Source organism: Tachysurus vachellii, chromosome 7 (genome assembly GCF_030014155.1).
Source record: "Tachysurus vachellii isolate PV-2020 chromosome 7, HZAU_Pvac_v1, whole genome shotgun sequence".
Lineage (NCBI taxonomy): Eukaryota > Metazoa > Chordata > Actinopteri > Siluriformes > Bagridae > Tachysurus > Tachysurus vachellii.
Genome location: NC_083466.1, coordinates 4106752 through 4134076, shown reverse-complemented (window position 1 = coordinate 4134076; position 27325 = coordinate 4106752). Strand labels below are relative to the sequence as shown.

At 41.6% G+C, this 27325-nt stretch overlaps 2 protein-coding genes across 3 annotated transcripts; both read right to left on the bottom strand.

Annotated features, from left to right (window-relative positions):
* Positions 1-4325: 4325 nt before the first annotated feature.
* On the bottom strand, positions 4326-16366 carry dhx9 (DEAH (Asp-Glu-Ala-His) box helicase 9). 2 transcript variants are annotated; one of them, XM_060873916.1, is made up of 28 exons: positions 16271-16366; positions 15470-15594; positions 14876-15016; positions 14635-14749; positions 14418-14551; positions 14169-14317; positions 12781-12827; positions 12488-12624; positions 12324-12413; positions 11545-11700; positions 11314-11391; positions 10963-11154; positions 10713-10854; positions 10503-10585; positions 10230-10386; positions 10043-10140; positions 9699-9912; positions 9485-9579; positions 8383-8456; positions 8143-8295; positions 7864-8024; positions 7636-7747; positions 6137-6298; positions 5929-6056; positions 5582-5811; positions 5371-5486; positions 5081-5281; positions 4326-4981 (listed from the first exon to the last, which is right to left on the bottom strand). In XM_060873916.1, exons 2-28 carry the CDS (start codon positions 15578-15580, stop codon positions 4684-4686), a joined length of 3774 nt encoding a protein of 1257 aa, XP_060729899.1. In that variant the 5' UTR covers positions 15581-15594; positions 16271-16366; the 3' UTR covers positions 4326-4683. The 2 variants fall into 2 exon arrangements, with proteins under 2 accessions (XP_060729899.1, XP_060729901.1); XM_060873918.1 differs by lacking the exons at positions 14418-14551; positions 14635-14749; positions 14876-15016; positions 15470-15594; positions 16271-16366 and adding an exon at positions 12934-13043 and having other exon boundaries at positions 14169-14308.
* A 3591-nt stretch (positions 16367-19957) lies between these two features.
* Positions 19958-26215, bottom strand: LOC132847868 (RING finger protein 212B-like). Its single transcript, XM_060873387.1, has 12 exons — positions 26116-26215; positions 25730-25782; positions 23911-23985; positions 21883-21989; positions 21704-21764; positions 21592-21620; positions 21448-21491; positions 20903-20927; positions 20744-20801; positions 20576-20636; positions 20349-20379; positions 19958-20254 (listed from the first exon to the last, which is right to left on the bottom strand). The coding sequence occupies exons 1-12, from the start codon at positions 26213-26215 to the stop codon at positions 20170-20172; spliced, it is 729 nt and encodes a 242-aa protein (XP_060729370.1). The 3' UTR covers positions 19958-20169.
* Between the last annotated feature and the right edge of the window lie 1110 nt (positions 26216-27325).

Sequence of the window (27325 nt, the reverse complement as noted above, 5' to 3'; positions counted from 1 at the left end):
TTTTTGACAAGGAGGCATTTGCTAAGTGAAGAAGCACACTCCACTCACAAGGCAATTCTTCACAGATGCCAGAGCATTCTATGTCAGGAGATTTCAAAAAGTAAAGGAAAAGTTCCCAATGAGAGACCAAATCTTGACAAAACTGTCAGTGGTCAATCCAGAGAACCAAGATGATGTGAAACCAGAGCAAATTTTGACTTTGGCAGAGAGATTTCCAAATGGGATGAAGGCAGATGCCAGAGAACAACTCCATTTAGAAATCCTGGATTATGTCTCAACTAAACTGGAAGCAGTGTTGCCAAATTACAAGAATTTAGTCGATGAGTTCTGGGGGAAGCTGTCCAGAGTAAGGTCTGTGAGCTCAGGGCAGTTGAGATTCAGGGAGATCTATCAGCTGATAAAGATGCTGCCAAATTCTAACTGTGATGTGAAAAGGGCATTCAGCATAGTGCGTCACATCAAGACAGAATCAGATGTCTCACCAAACACTTGTGAATCTGATGTCTTGCAAGATAAACACTCACTCTCACTCACTCATTTTCTACCGCTTATCCGAACTACCGAGGGTCACGGGGAGCCTGTGCCTATCTCAGGAGTCATTGGGCATCAAGGCAGGATACACCCTGGACGGAGTGCCAACCCATCGCAGGGCACACACACACTCTCATTCACTCACGCAATCACACACTACGGACAATTTTCCATAGATGCCAATCAACCTACCATGCACGTCTTTAGACCGGGGGAGGAAACCAGAGTACCCGAAGGAAACCCCCGAGGCACGGGGAGAATATGCAAACTCCACACACACAAGGCGGAGGCGGGAATCGAACCCCCAACCCTGGAGGTGTGAGGCGAAAGTGCTAACCACTAAGCCACCGTGCCCCCCCAAGATAAACACATTTATTGAAAATTAATTTTTTTTTTTTGAAAACTTTTTGCAGGTTGGGATGTCTGAAACTGCAACAGAGAAACTAGTCCCCCTGTTGGTAATCACTCGACATTTCAATCAATAAATAATATCTTTTTGGACCGGAGAATTCTTCAATATTCTTGTAAGAACGAAATACTGGTGTTATAACTGATATTACAACTGATACCATGGGAAGTTACTTTGATAGCGGAGTTTATAGTTTTCAGTTTACTCTGACTTAAGATGTAGTGAACACTGCCTTAGTTTGGCAGCGTTGATTAACCACAAAGACGATCAGCGATCAGCTATAAAGCAGCGTTCTAAGAAATGCAGCGTTCAAGTACGATTAACATTTTTTGTCAGATTTTTATTTTGTTTATTTCGTTTTTATTTTGTTATTTTTTTTATTATCATCTTGCAGTAACTTATTTAACGTCTTTATATTCCTTCATTTCATGGTTTAGTTTCTTGCATTCATCTGAATTAATAAAGTGGGACGATTAAACAGAATAAAACTGTTAATATAATGTGTACCATATTATCCTTGCCATCACAGCTGTGCTGTAATGCACTGTGAAATTTTTATTCTGGCTAAAGTAAAGTCTTTGCTTCATGTCTCTGAGGTAAAAAAAATAATAGAAAAAAGTAAAAGTTTCATGATATTGTATCAAGGTGAACGTTCCGGCACCCTGCATCTACCTCTCATCCAACCCCAACTTGCAGCCGCATGTTTGCCCTTCATTCTGCCCGGGAATTTATACCCCATATCATACCCTCATCCCACCTTGTAGTGTCATCCTATATCTACCCTTCATTGCACCTTGTTTTGCCATTCTCGGATCTACTTCTCATCAAACCTCATCCTGCAACCCCACACCAACCTATATATCCCCTTGTCCTGCCACCCTTCACCTACCCCTCACCCCTCCTTGGCCTGCCACCCTACATCTTCCCCTCAGCCCACATTGTTCTGCCACCCCACACCAACCATTAATCCCACCTTATCCTGCCACCTTTCACCTACCCCTCACCCCTCCTTGGCCTGCCACCCTACATCTTCCCCTCAGCCCACATTGTTCTGCCACCCCACACCCCAACCATTAATCCCACTTTATCCTGCCACCCTCCACCTACCCCTCACCCCTCCTTGGCCTGCCACCCTACATCTTCCCCTCAGCCCACATTTTTCTGCCACCCCACACCAACCATTAATCCCACCTTGTCCTGCCACCCTTCACCTACCCTTCACCCCTCCTTGTTCTGCCACCCTACATCTTCCCCTCAGCCCACATTGTTCTGCCACCCCACACCAACTATTCATCCCATCTTGTCCTGCCACCCTTCACTTACCCCTTACCCCTCCTTGGCCTGCCACCCTACATCTTCCCCTCAGCCCACATTGTTCTGCAACCCCACACCAACCATTAATCCCACCTTGTCCTGCCACCCTTCACCTACCCCTCACCCCTCCTTGTTATGCCACCCTACATCTTCCCCTCAGCCCACATTGTTTTGCCACCCCACACCAACCATTCATCCCACCTTGTCCTGCCACCCTTCACTTACCCCTCACCCCTCTGATCTGCCACCCTACATCTTCCCCTCAGCCCACATTGTTCTGAAACCCCACACCAACCATTCATCCCACCTTATCCTGCCACCCTTCACTTACCCCTCACCCCTCCTTGTTCTTCCACCCTACATGTTCCCCTCAGCCCATTGTTCTGCCACCCCACACCAACCATTCATCCAACCTTGTTCTGCCACCCCACACCAACCATTCATCCAACCTTGTTCTGCCACCCCACACCAACCATTCATCCCATCTTTACCTGCCGCCCGCACTTAACCCCTCATTCTAATTTTTACTGCCATCTTATCATAACCCCTCGTCCCACCTCATCTTGTGTTCCCACATCTACACCCCCCTCCCTCAGTGATGCTTCACACCTGTCTCTGCTTCAGATCTTCTGTCTCTGCCATTCCTGATACATCCCAGGATATTAGTCAGGGTTTGAAACCCTTTCTTAACATCACAGACCAGAGAAGACACGTGTTTGTGTCCATATATGGACATGTGGGTACTGTACATCTCTGGATGTTAACTGTCTTGCTGTTTATAAAGAACCTGGACTATCTCCTGTGTAAGGAGCTCAAGCAGTTCAAAGGTCAAAAACAAATAATCATTACATTCAATTTCTTTCCTAATAACCTGTGTTCACTTACTCTTGTGTACTCCATCACTTTAAAACCAACGTACACAACTATTATGTGCATGTGCTTATTATTTGCTTTCTTTTTCTCCTCGCCTGGAATTGTGATGACGGAGAACAGCCATCCATCACCGCTATCTATCTGATGGTATATCAGTAATGTGTTAAGTGTCACATTCTCTTTGCAACTGGTGGAAATAAGTATAACGTCGCTTATTTACTCACTCATTTTCTACCGCTTATCCGAACTACCTCGGGTCACGGGGAGCCTGTGCCCATCTCAGGCGTCATCGGGCATCAAGGCAGGATACACCCTGGATGGAGTGCCAACCCATCGCAGGGCACACACACACACACACTCTCATTCACTCATGCAATCACACACTAGGGACAATTTTCCAGAGATGCCAATCAACCTACCATGCATGTCTTTGGACCGGGGGAGGAAACCGGAGTACCCGGAGGAAACCCCCGAGGCACGGGGAGAACATGCAAACTCCACACACACAAGGCGGAGGCGGGAATCGAACCCCCAGTCGCTTATTTAGTTTTGTTATATACACTATACAGCATATGGGCTGAAATATATTTGGGCACTTCCTTGAGTGCAGTACCAAGCAATTACCTACGTGTGGGGAAACAAAAAGTGTTGACTTGCTAGATTTTAGGGTTTAGCAGCCCGGTGAACTGCATTAAAGTGTGTGTCAAAACAGATCTGGTACTCTGTGCTAAATATCCTTTAGAATTCAGTGTTAGATTGCTACTTAGATACATGTTTTCATTCAGCTCAAGGACTCTAGCAGAAAAAGGTAAGGGCCCAAGCACGGTGCAAAACTCAGCTCAAGCAGCCTTTATTAACCATTGTCTTTATTAAACAATATTTTATAGCACTTTCCATCTGGAGAATTTCCTTTGACTCATTTATGCAATTACCTGTAATCTGCATCTGATAATTACCTTTAGAGCACTGTAAAGGAAAAAAAACCTTCATCATCCACAGCTTGAGATGTTTGCTCAGGCAGAGTCTAACAGCGTGGGTGAGTCGGCTCATCAAATGGAACGATGTAATTCACAGATAAAGATTAAATGGACGTGTTACTGGAACCCTTTTAATTATATTTAACTTAACTTTTAATTGAATTTAAAATCAACTTAAGTTGATAAATGTACTTCGACAAAGCCACACACTCAAACAGCAGTTTCGATTTCTTAACCGATATTTAATATTCGTTTGTGATTTACGGATTAAATACAAGACAACGCATTTCATGGTTAAATGACGATGACTTTGCTTTTAAGTTTTGTTTCAGGAATGAATACCACTTACACAAACACTTCATATTTTGATAAATTAACAAATTACAGTAAATAAAAATAATTAAGGTAATTTGTCAAATCACAGCATCACAATGTAAGTACATTGATGTGTGGATTTCTGAAATAATCTTTCTGCTATTCCCACAATGTAAACTAGACTTTTCTTTCCTTAACACACAACATAGATCATGCGACAACATTAAACATGGTGCAGAAATGGTATGAATGTAAATCCCTCTTCTAGTATCCTCCATATCCACCTCTGTTGAACCCACGACCTCCCCTGTAACCACCTCCATTCCCTCCGAATCCACCACCTCGATACCCTCCTGACCCCCGGTATCCGCCTCCACCCCTGTAACCTCCGGATCCCCTGTACCCTCCTCCGGTCCCCCTGTACCCTCCACCACCACCACCTCCGTATCCTCCACCACCACCCCCGTATCCTCCACCACCTCGATATCCTCCCCGACCATGGAACCCCCCAGTGCCGCCATCCATCCTGGACATCTTCGGAGGTCGTGGACCATCTCCAAACCTGGTATAACAGATAGATAGGTAGGGAATGGGTAGGATAAGTGGTGTAGAAAATAACAGGTACATTATCTCACAAATGTGCCACCTATGGGAACCTCACCGAGGGTTGCTGGTCATGAGGTTGAGTCCAGCAGACGAGGGTCTGGAGAGGAACCGAATGACATTCAATAGCCGTTCGTTGGTGGGATCAATACTTCTGATGTACTCTGGGTTTTTGGTCACCTCCACCACTAAAGCCTCCATGGCAGCTCTTAGTCCGGCAATGCCGCCAGCTAGTTCATGCTCAATACGCAGGTTGATCCTGCAAACGGTAAAAACGGTTCAAGGAAAGGCAGCAGAGAGACGTTTGTATCCCTTGAGAGAAATGATTTATTCGTTGTCTAAACTTACCAGTCATCAAGTACGACCACCTCCCCGTTAGATGTGATTTTCTTGGCGGCAAACAAAATGAGCTGGAGAGGGCTAACCATGGTCATCCCTTTGGCTGAAATGGCTCGGGTCCGAATCTACGATAAGGACCAGCAACAGCTGACGTTAACAACGGCAAGCAAATTAGAAGTCATTGTTCATTCTACAGCCAAAGAAAAACAACTGCGCTGACCTTTTCCCCAAAGACAAAGAAAGGTGACGGATAACTGGGGTCTTGACTGGAGAAGGGGCAGTTAACAGAAGACTTGTGAATGAGTGCATTTCGACCTTCGGTGGTCAAGATTTTCCTCTTTTCTTTGTGGTAACAGACGTTGGGGTAAGAGCCGTAGGTCAGCAATGAGATCACCACGTCCAGGTTGTTGTCTGGCCCCACATTGTTGAACACCTGATTCATTAAGCATTCTGCATAAAAGAAGAAACATTCACACACTTCTGAACTGAGGAGAATAAAGATGTCATAACCTGCTGTTAATACTAGGATGTACAGGTATCATGGTTTAGTGGAGAATGTTAACACACCTTCAGGAAAACCAGAGTTGATCAGGATCTCCTTTAGCTGCACTTTGGCCTCCCAGGTCATCCTTAAAGTGGACATATGCAAACGCTTGTGCTCACAGAACCTGACTTCTGCCTCTTCTCCACTGATCCTAAAGACAAGATGAACACGCCGTTACTTTAAGACCCATTTAAGTAATCGAGTTCCTAAAAATACACGACTAGGTCCTACCTGACTTCATCCCAGGCTTGAAAGACAGAAAGTAGGGCCACGTGGTCAGAGAATCGTGTGCCTGCAAAGTTCCTGTGAACAAATCCTAAACGCTTTCCTTCGCTGATGAACGGCTCGGAAAAGCACGAGGCGGCGGAAATGGTGCACACGGCATCTCCTACACTGGAAAGGCAAAGGCAGAAATTGATACGTGGAAAAAAAAAAAAAAAAAGGAGATGACTTTTAGGAATAATTGTATGACAAGCAAGTTAGGAACTTTTAATATGCCTGGTTTTGTGAAAGAAAGAAAGAAGGAAACAAAGAAAGAAAGGAAGGAAGGGAATACAAAAAGAGCGAAAGGAAGGAAGGAAGGACACAAAGAAATTCAGGAAAACAAAGAAGGAAACAAAGAAAGAAAGGACACAAAGAAATTCAGGAAAACAGAAATAAAGAAGGAAACAAAGAAAGAAAGGAAGGAAGGGAATATAAAAAGAGCGAAAGGAAGGAAGGACACAAAGAAATTCAGGAAAACAGAAATAAGGAAGGAAACAAAGAAAGAAAGGAAGGAAGGGAATATAAAAAGAGCGAAAGGAAGGAAGGACACAAAGAAATTCAGGAAAACAAATAAAGAAGGAAACAAAGAAAGAAAGGAAGGAAGGGAATACAAAAAGAGCGAAAGGAAGGAAGGAAGGACACAAAGAAATTCAGGAAAACAAAGAAGGAAACAAAGAAAGAAAGGAAGGGAATATTAAAAGAGTGAAAGGAAGGAAGGACACAAAGAAATTCAGGAAAACAGAAATAAAGAAGGAAACAAAGAAAGAAAGGAAGGAAGGGAATATAAAAAGAGCGAAAGGAAGGAAGGACACAAAGAAATTCAGGAAAACAGAAATAAGGAAGGAAACAAAGAAAGAAAGGAAGGAAGGGAATATAAAAAGAGCGAAAGGAAGGAAGGACACAAAGAAATTCAGGAAAACAAATAAAGAAGGAAACAAAGAAAGAAAGGAAGGAAGGGAATACAAAAAGAGCGAAAGGAAGGAAGGAAGGACACAAAGAAATTCAGGAAAACAAAGAAGGAAACAAAGAAAGAAAGGAAGGGAATATTAAAAGAGTGAAAGGAAGGAAGGAAGGACACAAAAAAATTCAGGAAAACAGAAATAAAGAAGGAAACAAAGAAGGAAAGGAAGGAAGGGAATATAAAAAGAGCGAAAGGAAGGAAGGACAAAGAAATTCAGGAAAACAGAAATAAAGAAGGAAAAAGAAAGAAAGGAAGGGAATATAAAAAGAGTGAAAGGAAGGAAGGACACAAAGAAATTCAGGAAAACAGAAATAAAGAAGGAAACAAAGAAAGGAAGGAAGGGAATACAAAAAGAGCGAAAGGAAGGAAGGAAGGAAGGACACAAAGAAATTCAGGAAAACAGAAATAAAGAAGGAAACAAAGAAAGAAAGGAAGGGAATAAAAATTGTGGAAGGAAGGAAGGAAGGAAGGAAGAAAGAATAAAAAAAGAAAGTTAGTTAGTTACTTTAGGATGCAGCCCATTATCATCATCTTTCCCAGACGAGGCTCAATAGGCAGCCGGGCCAGGATGCGTCCCAGCGGGGTCAGTTCGTCGTTAGTGTCGAGCGCGTCTAGCTCTGAAAAATTAATCCCCATGTAGTTAAAAAAGTTTTACTTTTTAAAACAAACAAACAAACAAACAAGTAAATCATTTATTTTTGCAAGGCCACGCATGGTGAGATGATCGCTGTACCTCGGAGAGTGTGTTCAGCTTCAATAACAGCGTCCAGTGGAGGAGGCTCGATGGCTTTTGCCAGAAAATGGCCAATAGCACCGAGCCTGAGCAGTTTAATGCTTAGTGCCACCTCATGCAGCGGTGTGCGGAAGATCTCTGGGGTCATGTGGGTCTCCAATCTATACAGCGGTAATCACATTAGACAACAGAAATTAGACAATGGAGTGCTTGTTTTAAAACACAAACGTTTAAAAATAAAATAGAAAATAAAAAAAAAAGAAAAAACGGCGTGCTCACTTCTCAAAGCGTGCTTTGCTGCACAAGTGGAAGCAGAAGCCTGGCCTGACGCGTCCAGCTCTGCCTTTTCTCTGCTCCAGGTTGGTCTTGGATGCCCACACGGTGGCGTAGTTGGTCATATTGTTATGGGCAGTGAATAGCTTCACCTTCTGCCTGTGAGGGTTTGAATCACAGTAATTAATAATTCGTTACATCCCTACTTTTAAAAGCTCATGTCTGATATTTAGACAGATAACGTACTTGCAGGAGTCGATGACATAGACCACGTCGTTGATGGTGATGCTGGTCTCGGCAATGTTTGTTGATAGAATAACCTGCAAACACAAAGACAAGTTACAAGTCTGAATGTACCAGTCAGGGAAATGAGGGGGGAAGAAAAAAAATCAAACATTGTAATATAACCCTTTTCTGTTGCTGGCAAACTTAAAGGTGGGGTCTCTGATGTTTGAAAGCCAATATTGACATCTGAAATCACTAAAACAAACACGCCCCTAACCCAAATGGGTCCCACCCCTGTATTGATAGCTCCGCCCACACATACATACGCAACCCAGGCAACTAATGGTAAGAAATGTGTCTTTATCATAGCTGAAGTGAAGAACAATACGATTGCAGATAAACAAACAAGCAAAAATGACACACAAGTATAATCATGTAAAGGACAAAGACATATATTAGTTCTGTGTAACAAAACAAAACCAACGTTACTCACCTATCGAGAAGGAAAAAAGCGCCTCGGCGTCTTAAGTAAAGTTGGTCACATATTCACAGATTGGAGTTTCCCGAGTCAATAACTCCTGAGCTAAACACTGTTACTACACAAAACACGGTTGTAGCTGCGTCTCTACATTACTACGATAGAAAAGAGGTGTTATTTGTGTAGTAACAGTGTTTAGCTCAGGAGTTATTGACTCAGGAAACTCCAATCTGTGAATATGTGACCAACTTCCTGCTCCTTCAGTTCTCTCCAGCGCTGGAAAGCTGATCCTATATTAACACGTCCTACTTCTTACCTTATCGTAAGTCTTTCTTCTCTTTCTTTCTTTGTTTTTATCCTCCGTGTCAATGTTAAAACCGCTTTCTGCTAATGTCACACATGCGCACTGAACACTCTCTCCACCCATATTGACAAGACACGCCCCTTTCTGCTCATTGGCTACACGTTTGTTTTGATTTTTGTTTAGTTTGTCGTCCCGACTCGGTTTTCTGAAGCATTTCTCAAACAACGGAAACTCTTCCTTTAATACTTTATGAATTTTGCATATATAATTCTTTTCCTTCTTGTCGTTTATTACTTAAATGGTGTCAAATCAAAAAGTATCAGTAGAGCAAACACACCCACCTTGGTCACGCCTTCAGGTACGGGGTCAAACACCAGCCGTTGCTCTTCTCTGGGGATCTGAGAATGAAGAGGCAGGATCCTGTACTGATGGCTACCTAATACACACAACGAGCACGGATGAATTCACTCCGTCGGCAGCTTAAGCGTCTTCCACGGTATATGAATACGATACACGGTTTTGGCTGCGTTACCGTAGTGCCGAAGTTTAACTGACCGAAATGCACGTTCATCTCCAAGTGTTTCTGCATGGAATAGATGAGATTCCAGCCAGGCAGGAAGATCAGCACGGCTCCGGCCACCTGCAACGTTTCGATGTACTTCAACAGGGCCTCGATCAGTTCAAACGGCGTTTCCTTCTCGTTCATTTGGGCCATGGAGCGTTTGGTCTCGGGACCGTACTCGGGGCCGCACAACAGGTTACAGTTTACCTGCGGAAGACAAGGACATCTTGTACTAAGAAGAGCTTTTCGCTCTACGCTCTCATTTGTCCGAGACGACAAACCACAAAGCCCTGTGACGCTGAGAAGCATTTTAACACATTCTTTACGTGTACAGTACCTCCTCCTCGCCACCTTCCTCATCTTTGTCTTTTCTCTTCTTATCTGACGGAGGCGGAACAAACTGCGTCATCTGAATGCAATCTTCCAGGAAATACTCTGTAAGCATAAGTGGGAACATAATAATTGTTTTTTTTAATGACAAAACCGACTTTATTTGTTTTTTTTAGGCTTTTTTTATTACATACGCTGCACGGGGTACGTGCGTCCGAACACTTCTATGATCGGAGAGTTGAAGAAGTAATCTCTGAACATGGTCGTGTCAATGGTGGCGGACATGAGGACCACGCGGACGTCGGGGAAAGCGAGGATCACGTCTCTTAACACCACCATCAGGAAATCGGTCTAGAGGTGACATGTAAATGTGAAATCCGAAAACTTCTGATCACACAAACTAGGAAGTTAAAAATCAGATTGCATTATTTATTTAAAAAAAAAACAAAAAAAAAAAAACAACTTACATTAATGTCTCGCTCGTGGATTTCGTCCACGATCACATGGCTGATTCCTCGAATTCCAGCTTCCAGCTTCCTCAGGAGAACCCCTTACATAAAGAAACCAAAAGAGGCCATGTACACTAACGTCAACACTACTTCTTGATCGAGTTGATGCTTTATTGTAGCATTTTATCTATTGTTGTTATGGCTACAGGCCACATCAAATAAACTCACCGACGGTGCAGAACAAGATGCTGGCATGCGGTCTGGGCAGGATGGACTCGAAGCGTACGCTGTAGCCGCAGCTCTTCCCCACGTCCTCACCTCTCTCGTACGCCACGCGCTCGGCCACCGACACCGCGCTGATCCGCCGAGGCTACACACGAGCATGTTTGGGTTTGTGTGAACAGCTTTGTGTGTCGTTTCATTTTCCCCTAACAACATACATCAAACTCTGCAAACACGGTCCGGTTTAGTGCCTCACCTGAGTGACGACGACGTTGCACTCTGAGGCTCGTCCTCCTTTGACGTACTGATCCAGTATGTACTGCGGCACCTGGGTGGTCTTTCCGCAGCCCGTGGCCCCGCGGATGATCACCACCGGATTGCTGTTGATGGTGTTCATGATCTCCTCCTCAAACTTTTTAACAGGAAGCTGCTCTCGCTCATGCAGTCTCTGCCACAGAACAAAATAAATAAATAAACAAATAAATAAATAAATCAGCTGCTGAGCACAAAGCCAATTTCTAACTGATAATAACTACACTAAACAAAGGGATGTTTTTTTTTTTTGTTTTTTTTTTGGGGGGGTGGTCAGTGTAGACCCTCGCCACACCTCCTGCAAGTTGGTGTCGTGTTCTAGCTGGTAGTTGAGTTCGCCTTCCAGGTCTGCACTGATCTGCTCCGGCGTACACTGTCAACAAAAAGTGAACAAGAAAATGTGGTCATTATATTTTGAATACGGAGGGAAAAAAAAAAAAAAAAAAAAAAAAAGATCGCTCACTGCTAAAAAATAAATAAATAAATAAATAAATAAAAACTTCAGCCAACAAAACAGCAAACTTACAAAAGCCAGAGGTCCCTCGTCGATGTTGCTACTGGTCCAAGGGTTCCAGTTGACCTGAGGAGGAGACCACTGCACCACACCTCCTGTATTCTGCTTCTGTGATGGCTCAAAGTGGGCCAACTTGCCCTGAATCAGAGACGTCGGACCGCTGGGATCCTGGAGCAAAAAACGACGGACGTTTTAATACAACTTGACACGCCACTTGATAGCCAATTTATTAGGAAAACCTGTACATGTGTATATCGTCGCTGTCAGGCGGAAACCTCGTATGTCCAAATTTGGTCAATTTCATATTTTTTCACATATCGATGCTATTGGTCAGTCCCCACGTGGGTCTGTTATTTTTACAAGTTATTAACCAATCTAAAGTCTTGAAAATAGCTTGAGCGCAAATCTCATAACTCCATTGGACACTTCAACTGTCCACCTCTTCCTCACTCCGCGGGAGAGCTTCGCGGCATATTTCTCCTCAAGAAGAGTCGCAACGAATCAACACGTCTTCTGAGGTAAATGTCTTCAAAACACTGGGCTCAAAGAAAAAAAAATCTTGACCCCCGCTAGTTCTGGTGCTCGTCTGAGGACAGGAATTTAGCGCAAGACGATCCACTGCAACGCGGACTAAACCCTGTGCACTGCAGATAAGGTACGGCGTTTTTTTAATTTCCTGAAAAATAACGGTTTTGGAGATACGAGGATTCCGTCTGACAGCGACGATACGTTTTTCCATCTTGAGCCATGTATGTGATTAAATGTCAGGAGAAACTGTAATGAGCACTTACAACTGGAGGAATCTGGATGCCAAGCTCTTGGATGACACTCTGTAGCTGATGCTTCAGCTCGTCGCTCACGTTCACGTTATAAACCTCCAACTAGAAAAGAAACCGCAAATGTTACCGACCTAAATCTAAACGCCACGCCGGCTGACACGAGGTACCGGACTCACCGTCTCTCCGTCTTTCTTCTTGGTCAGTCCTGTAAAAGCCTCGATGACACCCAGGTGATACAACTGACGGACCAAGGAGAGCGCGCACGACTGGGCCGCCAGCTTTTTATTGGAGCCGTGCTCCCGAGCAAAGATATCTGTACAATGTAGAGGGAATTATAAAAGAGAGGGAAAAGTAATAATAATAATAATAATAATAATAATAATAATAACGCATTCACGTTATTGTAGAAAACCCAAAGCAGAAATGACTGCCAGAACCTCTCATGACATGAAATAAAAAAGATTCTTACTTCGACGTAGCTCTTTCACAAAGATAGTCATTTCAGCAATGAAGCTCCTAAAAGCATGAGATGACCTGAATTAAAAAGCAGTTACACTCCACGGTGAAACATTTCATTACATACGAGGACACGCGTTGAAACAGTTCCGTTAAAAGAACTGACCTCTGCCTATCAACTGTACAAATCCACATGTCTTGAGTAGGTATGTTTTTCTGCCAGACTCCCAACCATCAACCAGAACACGTCCATCTCAGCCCCAGGAGCCACCGTTCCTGATGAAGGAGCGACACCAAAAATCACAACCAGCCAGTACCATCCCCAACACTCCAGCATCCATTCATCCAATCAAACTCCATGTGGCACCTTAGTGCAGCCTAAGTGATGTCACATGGATTAGCACAGATATAAAAGGTTGTGATTTTTGGTATCTTTTTTTTTTTTTTTTTTTTTTTAAAAACCTTCCAAGGCTCGTTTCCTTCGGCTTTATGAAGGTATTTTTTTTTTGGCGAGATCCCTTTGGGGTTCAATGTACACCAAGGAGTTCTCTCATTCCATGACAAGTCCAACAGAAAAACATACACTCAAACGGATCAATGCTATACAAGCCAAAAGTGTGAAAGCAAAATATTGTTCTTCCAAATTTTATTTATTTTTTTATGGGGACAGTCTCTGTCAGTGCGCTATCGTGATACCTACAGTATATTGATTCAACCGACATCAGTGCGTACAAACACGTGGGTTAGATGTATGTGCCCTGCCTTTTGTTGCTACCTGGAAGTGAAATGGACTGAAACGTTTTATATAATTATAATAATAAAAAGCACGACTCTACACAAAATATCTACATGCTTCTGACCCCTAAGCATGTCTGGATGGCAACCCAATATTGCTCATCAGCAGTGCTACAGTGAAGCACGGTGGTGGTCGCACAATGTTGTTAGGGGATCAGGGAATGAGACGTTGATCAGCTGAAACCAAATACAGGGCTGTTCCAGTCTGTAAGAGACTGCAGTGGAGTTGCCAAAGCTACACCGGAGTGATCAAGAGTGCCATGAAAGTCGTAGCTCTGTGGTTAGGATGTTGGACTTCTGCTAAGAAGGACATGTTTTCATTTCCCACCACCGTAAAGCCGCTATCACTCGGCCGTAACCCTCCGCTTTGTTTTAAAATGGACAAAAAAAACTGTAATTAAGTACATTTCAATTCCAGCTTGTAACAACACCAAATATGGAAACTTTCAAAGGGACGGGCAGTTACTTCCACCCTTTAATTCCACAGAGAAACAACTCTCTCGACAACCCGTACAAAGTTACTGCTGCTTACAAACCTCTCTGATGTAGTGGAACTAAAATTGAGTTTCCTATACAAAGTATTTCTTTCATTTGTGGCACCCAAACCTGTTGTGGTCTGGCCCCACTTGGTTGTATTTGTAGTCTGTTTGGATTTTCTCTTTCTGAAAGAACTGGTTTAGACGAGCCTTGGCGTTGTCCAGAGTCCAGTTTCCGTGCAGACCGGCATTTAAATCTACTTCTTCAGACTCCAGGGTCTGATGAGGGGAAGGGAAGCATTAAGGTGGTTAAGAACAACTCTAGCACATTTGTATGTTATTACTCATCTGTAAAGTGCAGATTTTTTTTAATACATACAGCTTTTGCATCCTGTTCCTCTTTCCTCGAGTAGTAGTCCTGAAGGTTAGCGCCTCGTTCCCACTGTGGATTATTCAAGCCCGTGTAGCCGAGTCCAGTTACTCCAGGAACAGGAAGAGAGCTTGGCTCAGTGTCTGAGAACCACAAGACGATTTAGAGTCTCTTTTACAACACTGGAGCATGTAACACTAAAATCGCAAGTTTAATTTTATCCTACCCATCTCTTGTTTGACAAGTAAATGTGGAGGCAAAGGACCACTGCCTGGCAGCATCCCAAACCCACTTCCTTCACCACCACCACCACCACTATCGGGTACACATGGAGCATTGGCCTTAAAGCAGAAGGACACAGAGCTTGTGTGTGATGTGTTAGCATTCATATGGTTGTCTTCTTTGGGTACATGGCACATGATATCTGTGCTCAGACTATTCTAAATATTTACAGTGATGATACTTACACCTAAAGCAGGTACTTCAGAAGCACTCATCTGTCCCACGCGAACCAGATAATTTACAAAGTCTCTTGCTGCATTGGCCTGGGCATCTTTCTTATTGGTGGAGTTTCCCATTCCGATGTAACTGAAACCATCAACTCTCACCTAAGGAAAGGCATCTTCTGAATGAATACCCAGAATACACACATTCATTCATTCATTTTCTACCGCTTATCCGAACTACCTCGGGTCACGGGGAGCCTGTGCCTATCTCAGGCGTCATCGGGCATCAAGGCAGGATACACCCTGGACGGAGTGCCAACCCACCACAGGGCACACACACACACACACACACTGTCATTCACTCACGCAATCACACACTAGGGACAATTTTCCAGAGATGCCAATCAACCTACCATGCATGTCTTTGGACCGGGGGAGGAAACCAGAGTACCCGGAGGAAACCTGCAAACTCCACACACACAAGGTGGAGGCGGGAATCGAACCCCGACCCTGGAGGTGTGAGGTGAACGTGCTAACCACTAAGCCACCGTGCCCCCCCCAGAATACACACATTTACTACGTAATTTACTACGTAATTCTTCACACTTAACTTACCTCGCACATAAATTTCTGCCTGTTCTTGTTTCCAGCTGCACGAATGTCATAGTTAGGGGTCAATTTCTTTTTTCCGCACCAGGCGTACAGAAAATTTTTTATGTCCCCCATGGTCAAAGGTTCACCTGTGGAAAAAAAAAGAGACAAAGGTTAACGATTATATTTATTATCTCATTCAGCCTAGCTGCAAAAAAATTAAAGATAGCTAACAATCTAACTGCCTAGACACACAGATATAAACCAAGTCATGACGTCACTGATTTATTTGCATATATCAGATTATTTATTTGCATATAATTAAATCGGTTCCATATCAAAATAAGGAATTCAACGTTTTCAAGACACTTAATCCCGAGTTTTATTAGCGATAACAACTTAGCTCACGGTCATGGCATCATGAAGTATTTTTTTGCGTATTAAAATAAATAAAGAAATAAATAAATAGATGAATAAATAAAAATAAGGGCGGGACAAACAATGGTGAAAGGTGATTGGCAGTTGGGAAAACTGGCGATCACTGATTGGTCGGCGGACAATAGCGTTATGCTAATCAAAAATATAAAATGATAACGTCTCTTTTGATAGTTTTCAATTAAAACAAATTTGAGAATTGCATTTTTTTATTATTATTTTTTTTACCGTCCTACTAGCAAGCTTTCCTAGCAAACAAATATCTAGCTAACATGTAGCGGAAGCTATATATCTTAAAAAAAATACTTGTGAATGTTTCAAAATCAATCATTATAAAAAATTATGATATTTGTGATTGTTTATATTTATTATGTAATATTTATTACTCACAATGCAGACGCAAACGCAAAAAAAAAAAACTCAGTATGAAGCAGGTAAATAAATGTATTAGCTGCTCTGCTACATGGCGCAGAACAACGCCGTCTTCTTCTTCGGATTAAAAAAAAATATCACTACCGCCACCTAACGGTATGGAGGTATATGACAAAAAAAGTACCAGGTCGCCTCATACAAACTAGTGATGGGAAGTTCGGTTCTTTTCCGCGAACCGATTCTTTCGGACAGTTCGATTTAATGAACCAGTTCAAAAATCCGGTTCACCGGTTCTTTTACGTCCTGACGTCATTCACAATGACGTAATGACGCAAATTCCATCATCCCGCTGCAGATATTCATTCATTCATTCATCTTCTACCGCTTATCCGAACTACCTCGGGTCACGGGGAGCCTGTGCCTATCTCAGGCGTCATCGGGCATCAAGGCAGGATACACCCTGGACGGAGTGCCAACCCATCGCAGGGCACACACACACACTCATTCACTCACACAATCACACACTAGGGACAATTTTCCAGAGATGCCAATCAACCTACCATGCATGTCTTTGGACCGGGGGAGGAAACCGGAGTACCCGGAGGAAACCCCCGAGGCACGAGGAGAACATGCAAACTCCACACACACAAGGTGGAGGCGGGAATCGAACCCCGACCCTGGAGGTGTGAGGCGAACGTGCTAACCACTAAGCCACCGTGCCCCCGCTGCAGATATTAATACCATCAATTTAACACATTCGAAAAGTTCTTTGTAATCATAACTTTAGTTGAATACGTTTCTTACATTTAAGTTTTACAACTAAAACACCGAGTACAGGCATTGATGTGCAAACCTGGATGTTTTACGTGTCTTAAAGATATAAAGTTAATAAACTAATCATCAATTTACAAAAAGCGGCATATAAAAATACAGACTAACCTGCACAACAGTCAATAGTAAAATTAACTGACACATATTGAGTGAACAGTTGTATGATTTTTTTTTTATAAAAATGTTTAATAGCCTATGACTAGTTACTATACATTTCCCAATATGTATAATTTGCTCTGAAGGTTCACGCATGCGCAGTATCAACAGCTAATCGGTTCTCAGTATGTCGGACGCGTCCGAAAGAAACAGTTCTCAGTTCAGTGTACTGATGATTCGCTGTATCGGTTCAGTGATTCAAGCATGCGCAGTATTCAACAGCTCATCGGTTCTCGGACGCGTCCAAAAGAACCGGTGCTCAGTTCAGTGTACTGATGATTCGCTGTATCAGTTCATCGGTTCTCGGACGCGTCCGAAACAAGCAGTTCTCAGTTCTGTACTGATGATTCGCTGTATCGGTTCAGTAATTCACGCATGCGCAGTATCAACAGCTCGAGCTCACAGTTCTCTCAGCACAACATGTCTCAGTTCAGTGTACAGGAGTTACATATACTGTACTCCGGGATATTAGTTTATTTAGAGTCGTACCGACTGTCAGGCATGACCGAAAGTGAGTAACTTTAGTAACTTGTGGATCAGCGCTGACTCAAGACGCGAACTGTTTAGAACGAATCAGTCCGATTTGGTGAACTGGTTCATCCAGTTCACTAAAAAGAACTGGTTCAAAAGAACGATTCGTTCACGAACTGGCCATCACTAATACAAACCTGTATGTTTGTTGCCACCAAGTTAGAAGCACATACTGGAGGTGTGAAAATGTTTTAGCACTACGGTTTCCCTTCAATGAAACTAAGACGCTTGACAATGCTTCTGTACGTGGCCTAATGGTTAGAGAGTTTGACCCCTAACCCTAAGGTTGTGGGTTCGAGTCTCGGGCCGGCAATACTACGACTGAGGTGCCCTTAGGCAAGGCACCAAACCCCCCCAACTGCTCCTCTTGCGCCGCAGCATAAATGGCTGCCCACTGCTCCGGGTGTGTGTGTGTGTGTTCACTGCTGTGTGTGCACTTTGAATGGGTTAAATGCAGAGAACGAATTCTGAGTATGGGTCACCGTACTTAGCTGTATGTCACTTTCACTTTCATAGATGAAGTTGATGAAGATGGAAAAACTAATCCTCATCTGATATCAGTGACCAGCTTACGCTGCCTTTGGTTCTATTGGAAATCCTTCTTAGGAAAGCGTATATCATTATATTACAGTAGTTATGGTTAGGTTTGAACAAATGTCTGGCCAAAGCCAGGATCTTTGGTGCCTGATCCTTCCTTTCTTGGAAGACCCAAGAGTCTGATATTTTATCTTTAGAAGCCTCTGGAGCCTCCTGTTTGTTTTTATTTTCACAAAAAAGACCTCGTGTGATCGATTTTCTTTTCTTTACTTCTCTGAGGGTTTTCTAGATTTGTGGATCTTGAAGAATCTGATATTATCTCTGCCTGTTACAGGAGCTCGAATCTTCTCTCTTTGACACATTTAAAAAATCTATATATTTTAGTACCTAATGAAAGTACCTAATGAAAAAGAATGAATTGTGATACGACCAACATAATTACTGCCATCTTGTGAACAACACACATTTTTTGTTTTTTTTCTTGACAGATTTATAGGCTGAATATTCTGAAGTCCTAAAGTCAGACCTTAGATGAGTCATTGCTTATTTAAACTGATTTTCTTTTTTCTATTGTGACAATCTGAACAACACTTAAAGTGCCGATATGAGTACTTGATGAGTACTTGGTCTTTTCCTATACAAGACAATGTATATCATCATAAACTTAAATTAGCAGAGATGGGGGACTCGAGTCATATGACTTGACTCGTCAGACTTAAGTCGCAAATTTGAGACTTGAGACTTGCTTGACAAATATTAAAAAAGACTCGACTTGACTTTGACTTGACATTCATGACTTGAGACTTACTTGTGACTTGCACGTGTGTGACTTACACCCACCTCTGCAAATTAGTGAATTAAAAGCATGATCATGTTCACACATTATGACCTCATGACCCTTATTAATGTTGCCTGACTGTATCTAACATGTAGTAACAGAGGTGGGTGCTCCTTAAAAATGAGAAGTGTGTTATTACTGACGAGAGCAAAATTATCACTGCTAAAAAACCTCTTTCACTGGACAAACACTGAAGGCGTTCCAGAGCTCATTGGAGAAACCAGGAAAAACCTGGGCAAACATTAACCATCATTAGCTCTTCACAAGTCCAAGTCTGGGCTCGATGGGAAAGCAAACCGTTCAAAGCCACTTAGGCTTTCATTCATTCATCTTCTACCGCTTATCTGAACTACCTCGGGTCATGGGGAGCCTGTTCCTATCTCAGGCGTCATCGGGCATCAAGGCAGGATACACCCTGGACGGAGTGACAACCCATCACAGGGCACACACACACTCTCATTCACTCACGCAATCACACACTAGGGACAATTTTCCAGAGATGCCAATCAACCTACCATGCATGTCTTTGGACCGGGGGAGGAAACCGGAGTACCCGGAGGAAACCCCCGAGGCACGGGGAGAACATGCAAACTCCACACACACAAGCCGGAGGCGGGAATCGAACCCCCAACCCTGGAGGTGTGAGGCAAACGTGCTAACCACTAAGCCACCGTGCCCCCTTAGGCTTTCATATGTTCTCGAAATTCATTAAAGGTCTAGAAACTGTTTCATAAATTCCCTTAAGAAACTTAATTGGCCTTCAGAAATTCAGAATAATAATTTCAAAAGGTAAATTTCAAAATGTTCCTTTTTATAACACTGCAAACGTATATATCAAGAGAAAACACCACATTTGTTTCACATCTTTCACAAACAGTCTTTGACCTGCACAAGTGCACTTGAGCTGAAATAACAGATTTCAACTATAACAGATATCAAATAACGGGAAAACCACTAATATAACTTCGGTTATGATTTACAGGTGTCTCGCTGATACATCAAGTCGTATTTAGAGACCTGACCACTATATATTCCATGGTTGTGGGGACTGAAATGTTGCCCCAGGTAACAAGTGGAACTGGAACATGTTTGGAGTTACATGGTCTGACCTAAAGACATAAAAATAACAGCAAATTCTTTATATTGGACTTCATACTGTAGAATGCTTATGAATGTGGTTTAATTATATACAGTATAACATACCTCAGTGGTGTAGTAACAGAGGTGGGTGTTCCTTAAAATGAGAAGAGTGAGTTATTACTCCCGAGGGCAATAGTATTACTGCTAATACTGTGCATTCACACCTCTGCGCTGAATTCCTCACATATTCCATTTGATGCATGGCAACTGAGTAAAACTTGATTATTTTAGGCACAGGTTAAAGAAACCTGTTCTTAGAGCAGTTATGTAGACGTGACCTTAGGACTTACTAAATCCGTGTTCGTTCAGCGAACTCAGCGGAGATACAGGGGAGGAAGTATCCAGCGGAGACTTTCGCATAAAAACATATAAAAGAAAAAAAAAAATGATAAACAAGGAAGCGATATGTGGAGATAAACACGATTACTCTGTAAAAAAAAGAAGGATTAAAAACACACTGCCAGTCTGGGTCTGAGGTGTCGAAACCTCTCCATGGTATCGCTGGAACCTGGGACACTATCGAAAGTGAACAAATATACACTTTTTTCAATTCCAGATAAAAATATCAATATAACAATATAAAAACGAATAAAATAGTTTATATTAATGTTATCTACCTGACAGTCCTGGAGCGCGGAGTGACTTTGCAAAAGGAAATGGGAAAGAAAGCCGTAATAGAGTGGTACAGTATGTCTCCTTCACCCAAACATATTTATTTAAAACAAGGCACGTGTTTTTTTTTTTTTTACCTCAGTAAAGAATTCAATCTCATCTCACTCTCAGATTTTAATCTCACAGCGTGATTTTTTTTTTTTTTTTTTTTTTTTTTAATTCAACAACCTTAATGGCCCTTTTACATTAACATTAACATTACAACTGGAGCATTACATCATATTTGTTCCCTAAAGTACATTATAGGCTTTTGCAGGTTCAAGGTGTGTATAGAAATGGTTGATAAAATCCCAGAGTTTTTAAATTTAACAGCTTAACATTATGCCTAATACAACATTACGATTGCTAGAAGGTCGAAGTAGCTGAAAGAACCCGTAAAGGAACTTCACCGGTCTGTTACCTGATTCAATTCCAGCCAGGTATTAAAAATAAAAAAACAAATAATTAAATAAATAAATAAACCCTGTTAGGTCATTCAGTCACTAAATACCTGGCGATGTGACAGCCACAGGTAATGTCATCCTTGGAATGTTTCTGTGAGAAAAACAGGATTATTATTTAAAGCTTCATTATTGCTATATAACTATATGCTATACATGAATAGCAATTTGAAGTGAACAAACAAGGATAATACCCGTTTGTCTTAAACGTCCCAGGCGATACCTGTGCATGAGGAGAGAGACATCTAGTATTTTCTAGTGTTAACCAAATCCAGTATACACACAAATCAAGTCTGTTTGTCTCACCCTTCTCTGGGAAAGAGGCTTCTTAAGTTCAGCATTCTCCTTCCTGAGCTCGGACACCTGTCTAAGCAGAAAGACAAGCACGGAAAACTTGTAAAGGAACGCCTTACTGGTGCAAAATTTGAGCCTAGAGCGTACTGTTGCTTCATAATAAACTTGAATGTTTACTCCAGTTTACACACCTTTGGCACTGTTCACTGACTTCCTTTAGTCTTCTTTCCATCTCTACAAATTGGTGTTTGTGGAAGACCATGACTCTCTCTTTCTGTTTCCTCTGGAACGTTGCAATCTGAAAAAGAAAAAAAAAGAAAAAAACCTTTTAGAATGAAACCATACTGTATAAGGTGCAGGCAGCTTCAGGTAATGTTCATGTCAACCATCAGAATGGGGAATAAAATGTGATCATGATTTTGAGAAGTGCTTGCTGATCTCCTGGGATTTTCATGAACCGACCAAGTAAATGGACAGACTGGTTTTTAGCTGACAAAAAGTCTACCGTAACTCAGAGAACCGCTCTTTGCGATTGTGGTAAGCTGAAAATCAACTCAGAACGATCATTGTGTCAATCCTTGAGGTGGTGCAGCTAGAACAGCAGTAGACCACATCAAGCTCCACTTCTTTCATCCAAGAATAGAAAGCTGGACTCATGTAGCATGAAGTGATAACTCATGGATGATTTCTATTGAGACACATAGATGGTAGGGTCAGAATTTAGCAGTAAATGTATAAATCCATGGACCCAATTATAAATCCAGGGATCCAGTGGAAAACCACTTTAGCATTAAATATATTCTGACAGGATATTCTGAGTGCCCTGCGATGGGTTGGCACTCCGTCCAGGGTGTATCCTGCCTTGATGCCCGATGACGCCTGAGATAGGCACAGGCTCCCCGTGACCCGAGGTAGTTCAGATAAGCAGTAGAAGATGAATGAATGAAAGCCTAAGTGGCTTTGAACGGTTTGCTTTCCCATCGAGCCCAGACTTGTCACAGGCTCCCCGTGACCCGAGGTAGTTCGGATAAGCGGTAGAAAATGAGAGAGAGAGAGAGAGAGAGAGAGAGAGAGAGAGAGGATATTCTGACTCAGATATGCTCTTCAGTAGGCAGTTCCAGAAATCTCTGATGTTTCAAGTCTCTTTTTGTGGCTGACGTTTGTTTGGTCTCAGTAACAAGCCTGCAGTAGTGGATTGTGGTTCGGTTGTAGAAGTTGAAAGCGCTGCTCTACAGTGTTGCAAAGACTAAAAGATGTAATTCTGTAAAAAGAGAATAATAATCCTTAGACAACCAGGAAAATTCTAGCTCCTGGTTCAAGAGAGGAGATCCTGTCCAACGGCTGAGCCTTCCCTGGTTCTGTCAAGGGTATGGAACAATGGACCTGCTATTTAAGTTTGTACAGCTTTGTGGGGGTTTACTTGAGTATGATAATCCAGTGGAAATGATTTTAATGAGTTTCGAGAAGGCCTATGATTGTGTGATTGAGTGTTGCATGAATAAAGGGTATACTACATGCAATATAGTCTTTGTAGAAGTGCGAGATCTGTTTACGGTGTTTAAGGTCTTGTTTGTTGTTTTCATCGACAGGTCACAACCATGGCTGGAGAGGTGTCTACATTTACATTTACAGCATTTAGCAGACGCCCTTATCCAGAGCGACTTACATTTTACACATTTTATCAGCATTTAGCTTGGTGGACGTAGGAATCGAACTCACAACCTTCCAATTGGTAGCCCAACACCTTAACCACTAGGCTACCACATTCCTCGCACAACGATCTGTCTAGTATGAGTGGAGAGAGATAGGTAATGAGGTATCCTCCACAGGGTGACTGGCCTGGTCTCTGGTCCACTGTTCCTCTGAGCTGAATAGAACCAAACTGAGGTGGTTTTAGCATCCTACAAGAATGCCCCCCTGGTCAGTTCAATCTAGACCCACTGTAAGGAAACCACATAACAGACCCTCGACCCAATGGAGAAATTATATGTAACACTTGCTTGGAAAGTGGAACTGGAATCTGTGGCTTGGGACAAAGAAGTCTCGACTTCTCGGTCTGTCTCCCCCACAACCCCAATCGGTAAAAGTGGAAGGAAAATGAACAGACAAATCTTTTCTACATATAACAAATAATGGCATCTCATTCATTCATTTCATACAGCAGTAGCAACAACAAAACCCTGTCAGAGGAGGTTTATTACAGATGTTACAATATAGACCTTTGCAATATGCTCCAGTCGGGTATGAAGGATGTTTATTGGGTCTTTGAAGAACATCTGCTCCTGAGGTTTCATCTGCAGCAAGCTCAACAAAGATGATGGAGTAAACACATAAAGAGAAACAACATGTAACAAGCAAAAAGTCATTACTCAAATTGTCCTTATAGGGCCCAAAATCATTCAAACACTAAAACTAATTCTCTGAATGAATCATAATGAAATTTTCTAAGGGAAGGAGTGACTTTAAAGAACTTTAAAATTACAGACCTGCAAGCAAAAAAGTCCAATCCCAATGAATGGCAGCACCAGATACATTGAATATAAAAAAGTCAACACACCCCTGTTAAAATTACAAGATAAATAGCATAATATATTTTCCAACATTAATGTGATATAGCATCCAACTATAATGTGACACAGCAAGCATAAGTGTGCACACACATTTATCACATTTAAACTCATAACGTGTCATTCTTGACAAACGTCTTTGTTTCATTCAGTTGTTGAAGCCATGGTCAGTTATACTGGTCACTTCCTGCATCTGTCATATTCATCATGTCTGGGCTATGGGGACGAGTGACTAGACAAAAGCTAAAAAACATCCAATCCTCCGTAATGGTTGCCAAACATGTGGCAAAATGTCCTATGATCGTATGAAACCAAGGTAGAATTTTTGTGTATTATCCTGAAAGATATATTTGGTGAAAAAAAAATAAAAATAAAAAAGCTAATCACCTAAAGAAGACGTGAAGCATGGTGGTGGCAACATCATGCCAGGGAATGCTTGTCTTCAGCTGGGACTGGGGTCGTAGTCAAGATAAAGGGAATTGTGTAAAGTTCACAGTTTCATTCCAGTATGATTATGACCACACATGGTACAAATCAAAGTCAAGTCAATCCTATCAAAAAACTCTTGAATGGCTTTGAAAAGCAACTGTGAACAGGAAATGGCCATCGAAAGATGTGCTACGTCTCGAACTACGATGGTTGCTATACCATAATAAAGGTGGGAGTCAGGTCTGATAAACACATAACCCTGCCGTTTTAACAGGGGTGTGTAGAGTTTTTCTATTCTCTGTACAAATCCAATACCGCCATAGTTTTAATAACCAGATCTGATCTCTGCAAAGTTGCTAAGTGAAACATCAAAACCATTATCCATTTTCTAAATCAAAATCAGTCCAATCCATCTCTTCAGGATAGTTTCCAATGAAATACTGATATTCAGTATTAAATCTGTGCATCAGATAATCATTCATTCATCATTCATTCATTTTCTACCGCTTATCCGAACTACCTCGGGTCACGGGAAGCCTGTGCCTATCTCAGGCGTCATGGAGCATCAAGGCAGGATACACCCTGGACGGAGTGCCAACCCATCACAGGGCACACACACACACTCTCATTCACTCACGCAATCACACACTAGGGACAATTTTCCAGAGATGCCAATCAACCTACCATGCATGTCTTTGGACCGGGGGAGGAAACCGGAGTACCCGGAGGAAACCCCCGAGGCACGGGGAGAACATGCAAACTCCACACACACAAGGTGGAGGCGGGAATCGAACCCCCAACCCTGGAGGTGTGAGGCGAACGTGCTAACTACTAAGCCACTGTGCCCCCTATCAGAAAATCAATGGACTAAAAATAAATGAAATAATGAAATAGTAATTGCTTCTATCCCAACAAGAGATGTTTGTGTATGTCTTTGTGTTTGTGTATGTATATATAATAACATAAATCTTATGTATAAGATGATGTAATTTATGGCTATTGTATTTTGGCGTCTACGCTTACAGTCGCCTATCACACAAACCTGGTCAGATATAGGCAGGTAGCTGCAGCTAGATTGACACACACAGCAGCGATCTGAGAAAGACGAGAAAAACAATCTATTAGATGCCAAAAAAAAAGCTAATTTACAGCTTCACAGATTAGAAATAAACAGTTTATTGCGGTTTATTTTTTTTTTTTTAGAAAACTGAGAGGCTACTGATCTGTTTACAGCTGCTATAGTGCAAGTGATAACAAGAATTGACTTGTTATTCTACAAGATTAAACGTAACTATAGACTCTTGAAATTAAGCGTCACAATGTTGTGTCACGCTTTAATACATTTTAAAGGCAATTGTTGCACAATTTGTGTCATAAGCGGAATAAAACAATGACGTTGCTTTACAAGGCTTTATGTTTATGTCTCACTTGGTTTTATGCAGCTCTCACAAAGTACGTGACCACAGCTGGACACTAAAAAGTTATTCCCTCGCCTCAAAAAACAACTGTTGCAGTGAAACCAATCCATCCTACCTGTGGAAAGAGATATTAAAGATTTATACTTGCTCTCAAAGCCTACTTTAGAAGGAAATAAAGCAAAAGATAAAGCATAAAGAAGGAAAGCAGGTTGCTAGTTAACTAGCTACCCATTTAGACAAAAATATGCTAGCTGGGAAAAAAAAAAACAATTAGCATAACTATTTAGTTAAAGATTTTGTATTGACTACTTTGACAACACAAGTTTAGATACTTTGTAAGTGTATTCGTAAAACGAAGCTCTTTATCTAATTAGCTTGACACGAATTTCTAGACCAAAAAAAAAAAAAAAAAACGTGTGCTAATATTACAGGGTTTACGGTAGTATGTTATACATCACGGCATTAACTGCAGCTGTAAAATTTGGAAATGGATTCAAACACTTTAAACGTGAAGCATTATAAATCCGTGTTAAAACCTTAAGCAAAGATTTAGTCCAAGATACAGATGTATACAGGAAATTTGTACACAGGAATCTTTTTTTAAAACGGTTTAAAACAGTATAACGCCGTTCAATGTACTACTGTAAAACAGGTAATATTCACGCACTGTAGAAATTAGGGCTGATAGCTTGAACTCTAATATTTACCGTACAGCTGACTAAAAACAGAAATGAGACAATCCCTGATGTGAATATCAGAAGGAAACCTGACAACCTAAATCTAAATATATAAGATTTAATAGTTTCGTGTATTTGCAGTCTGATAAGTTAGACCTGTTGAGCTAAACCTGTACACTGTAGAAATGAAGGTCTCGAGCGAATCGTTCTTACGAACCGATTCTTTTATTTTAGTGAACCGATCTACTAATTACTTTAAGTATAGGATCGTGTGAGAGCTTAAAATATATAATAAGAAACGACCAATTTAGGGACGTGTTGAAATAAGTGGAGGAGATAAAATTACATCACATGCAACAAAAATTAATTTTAAAAAAATTATATATCTTTTTTTTTGCCAGAGGCTGCTTCAGATTACAAGAAAAACAATATATGAAATTATATATATATATATATATATATATATATATATATATATATATATATATATATATATATATATATATATATATATATATATATATATATATACACACACACACA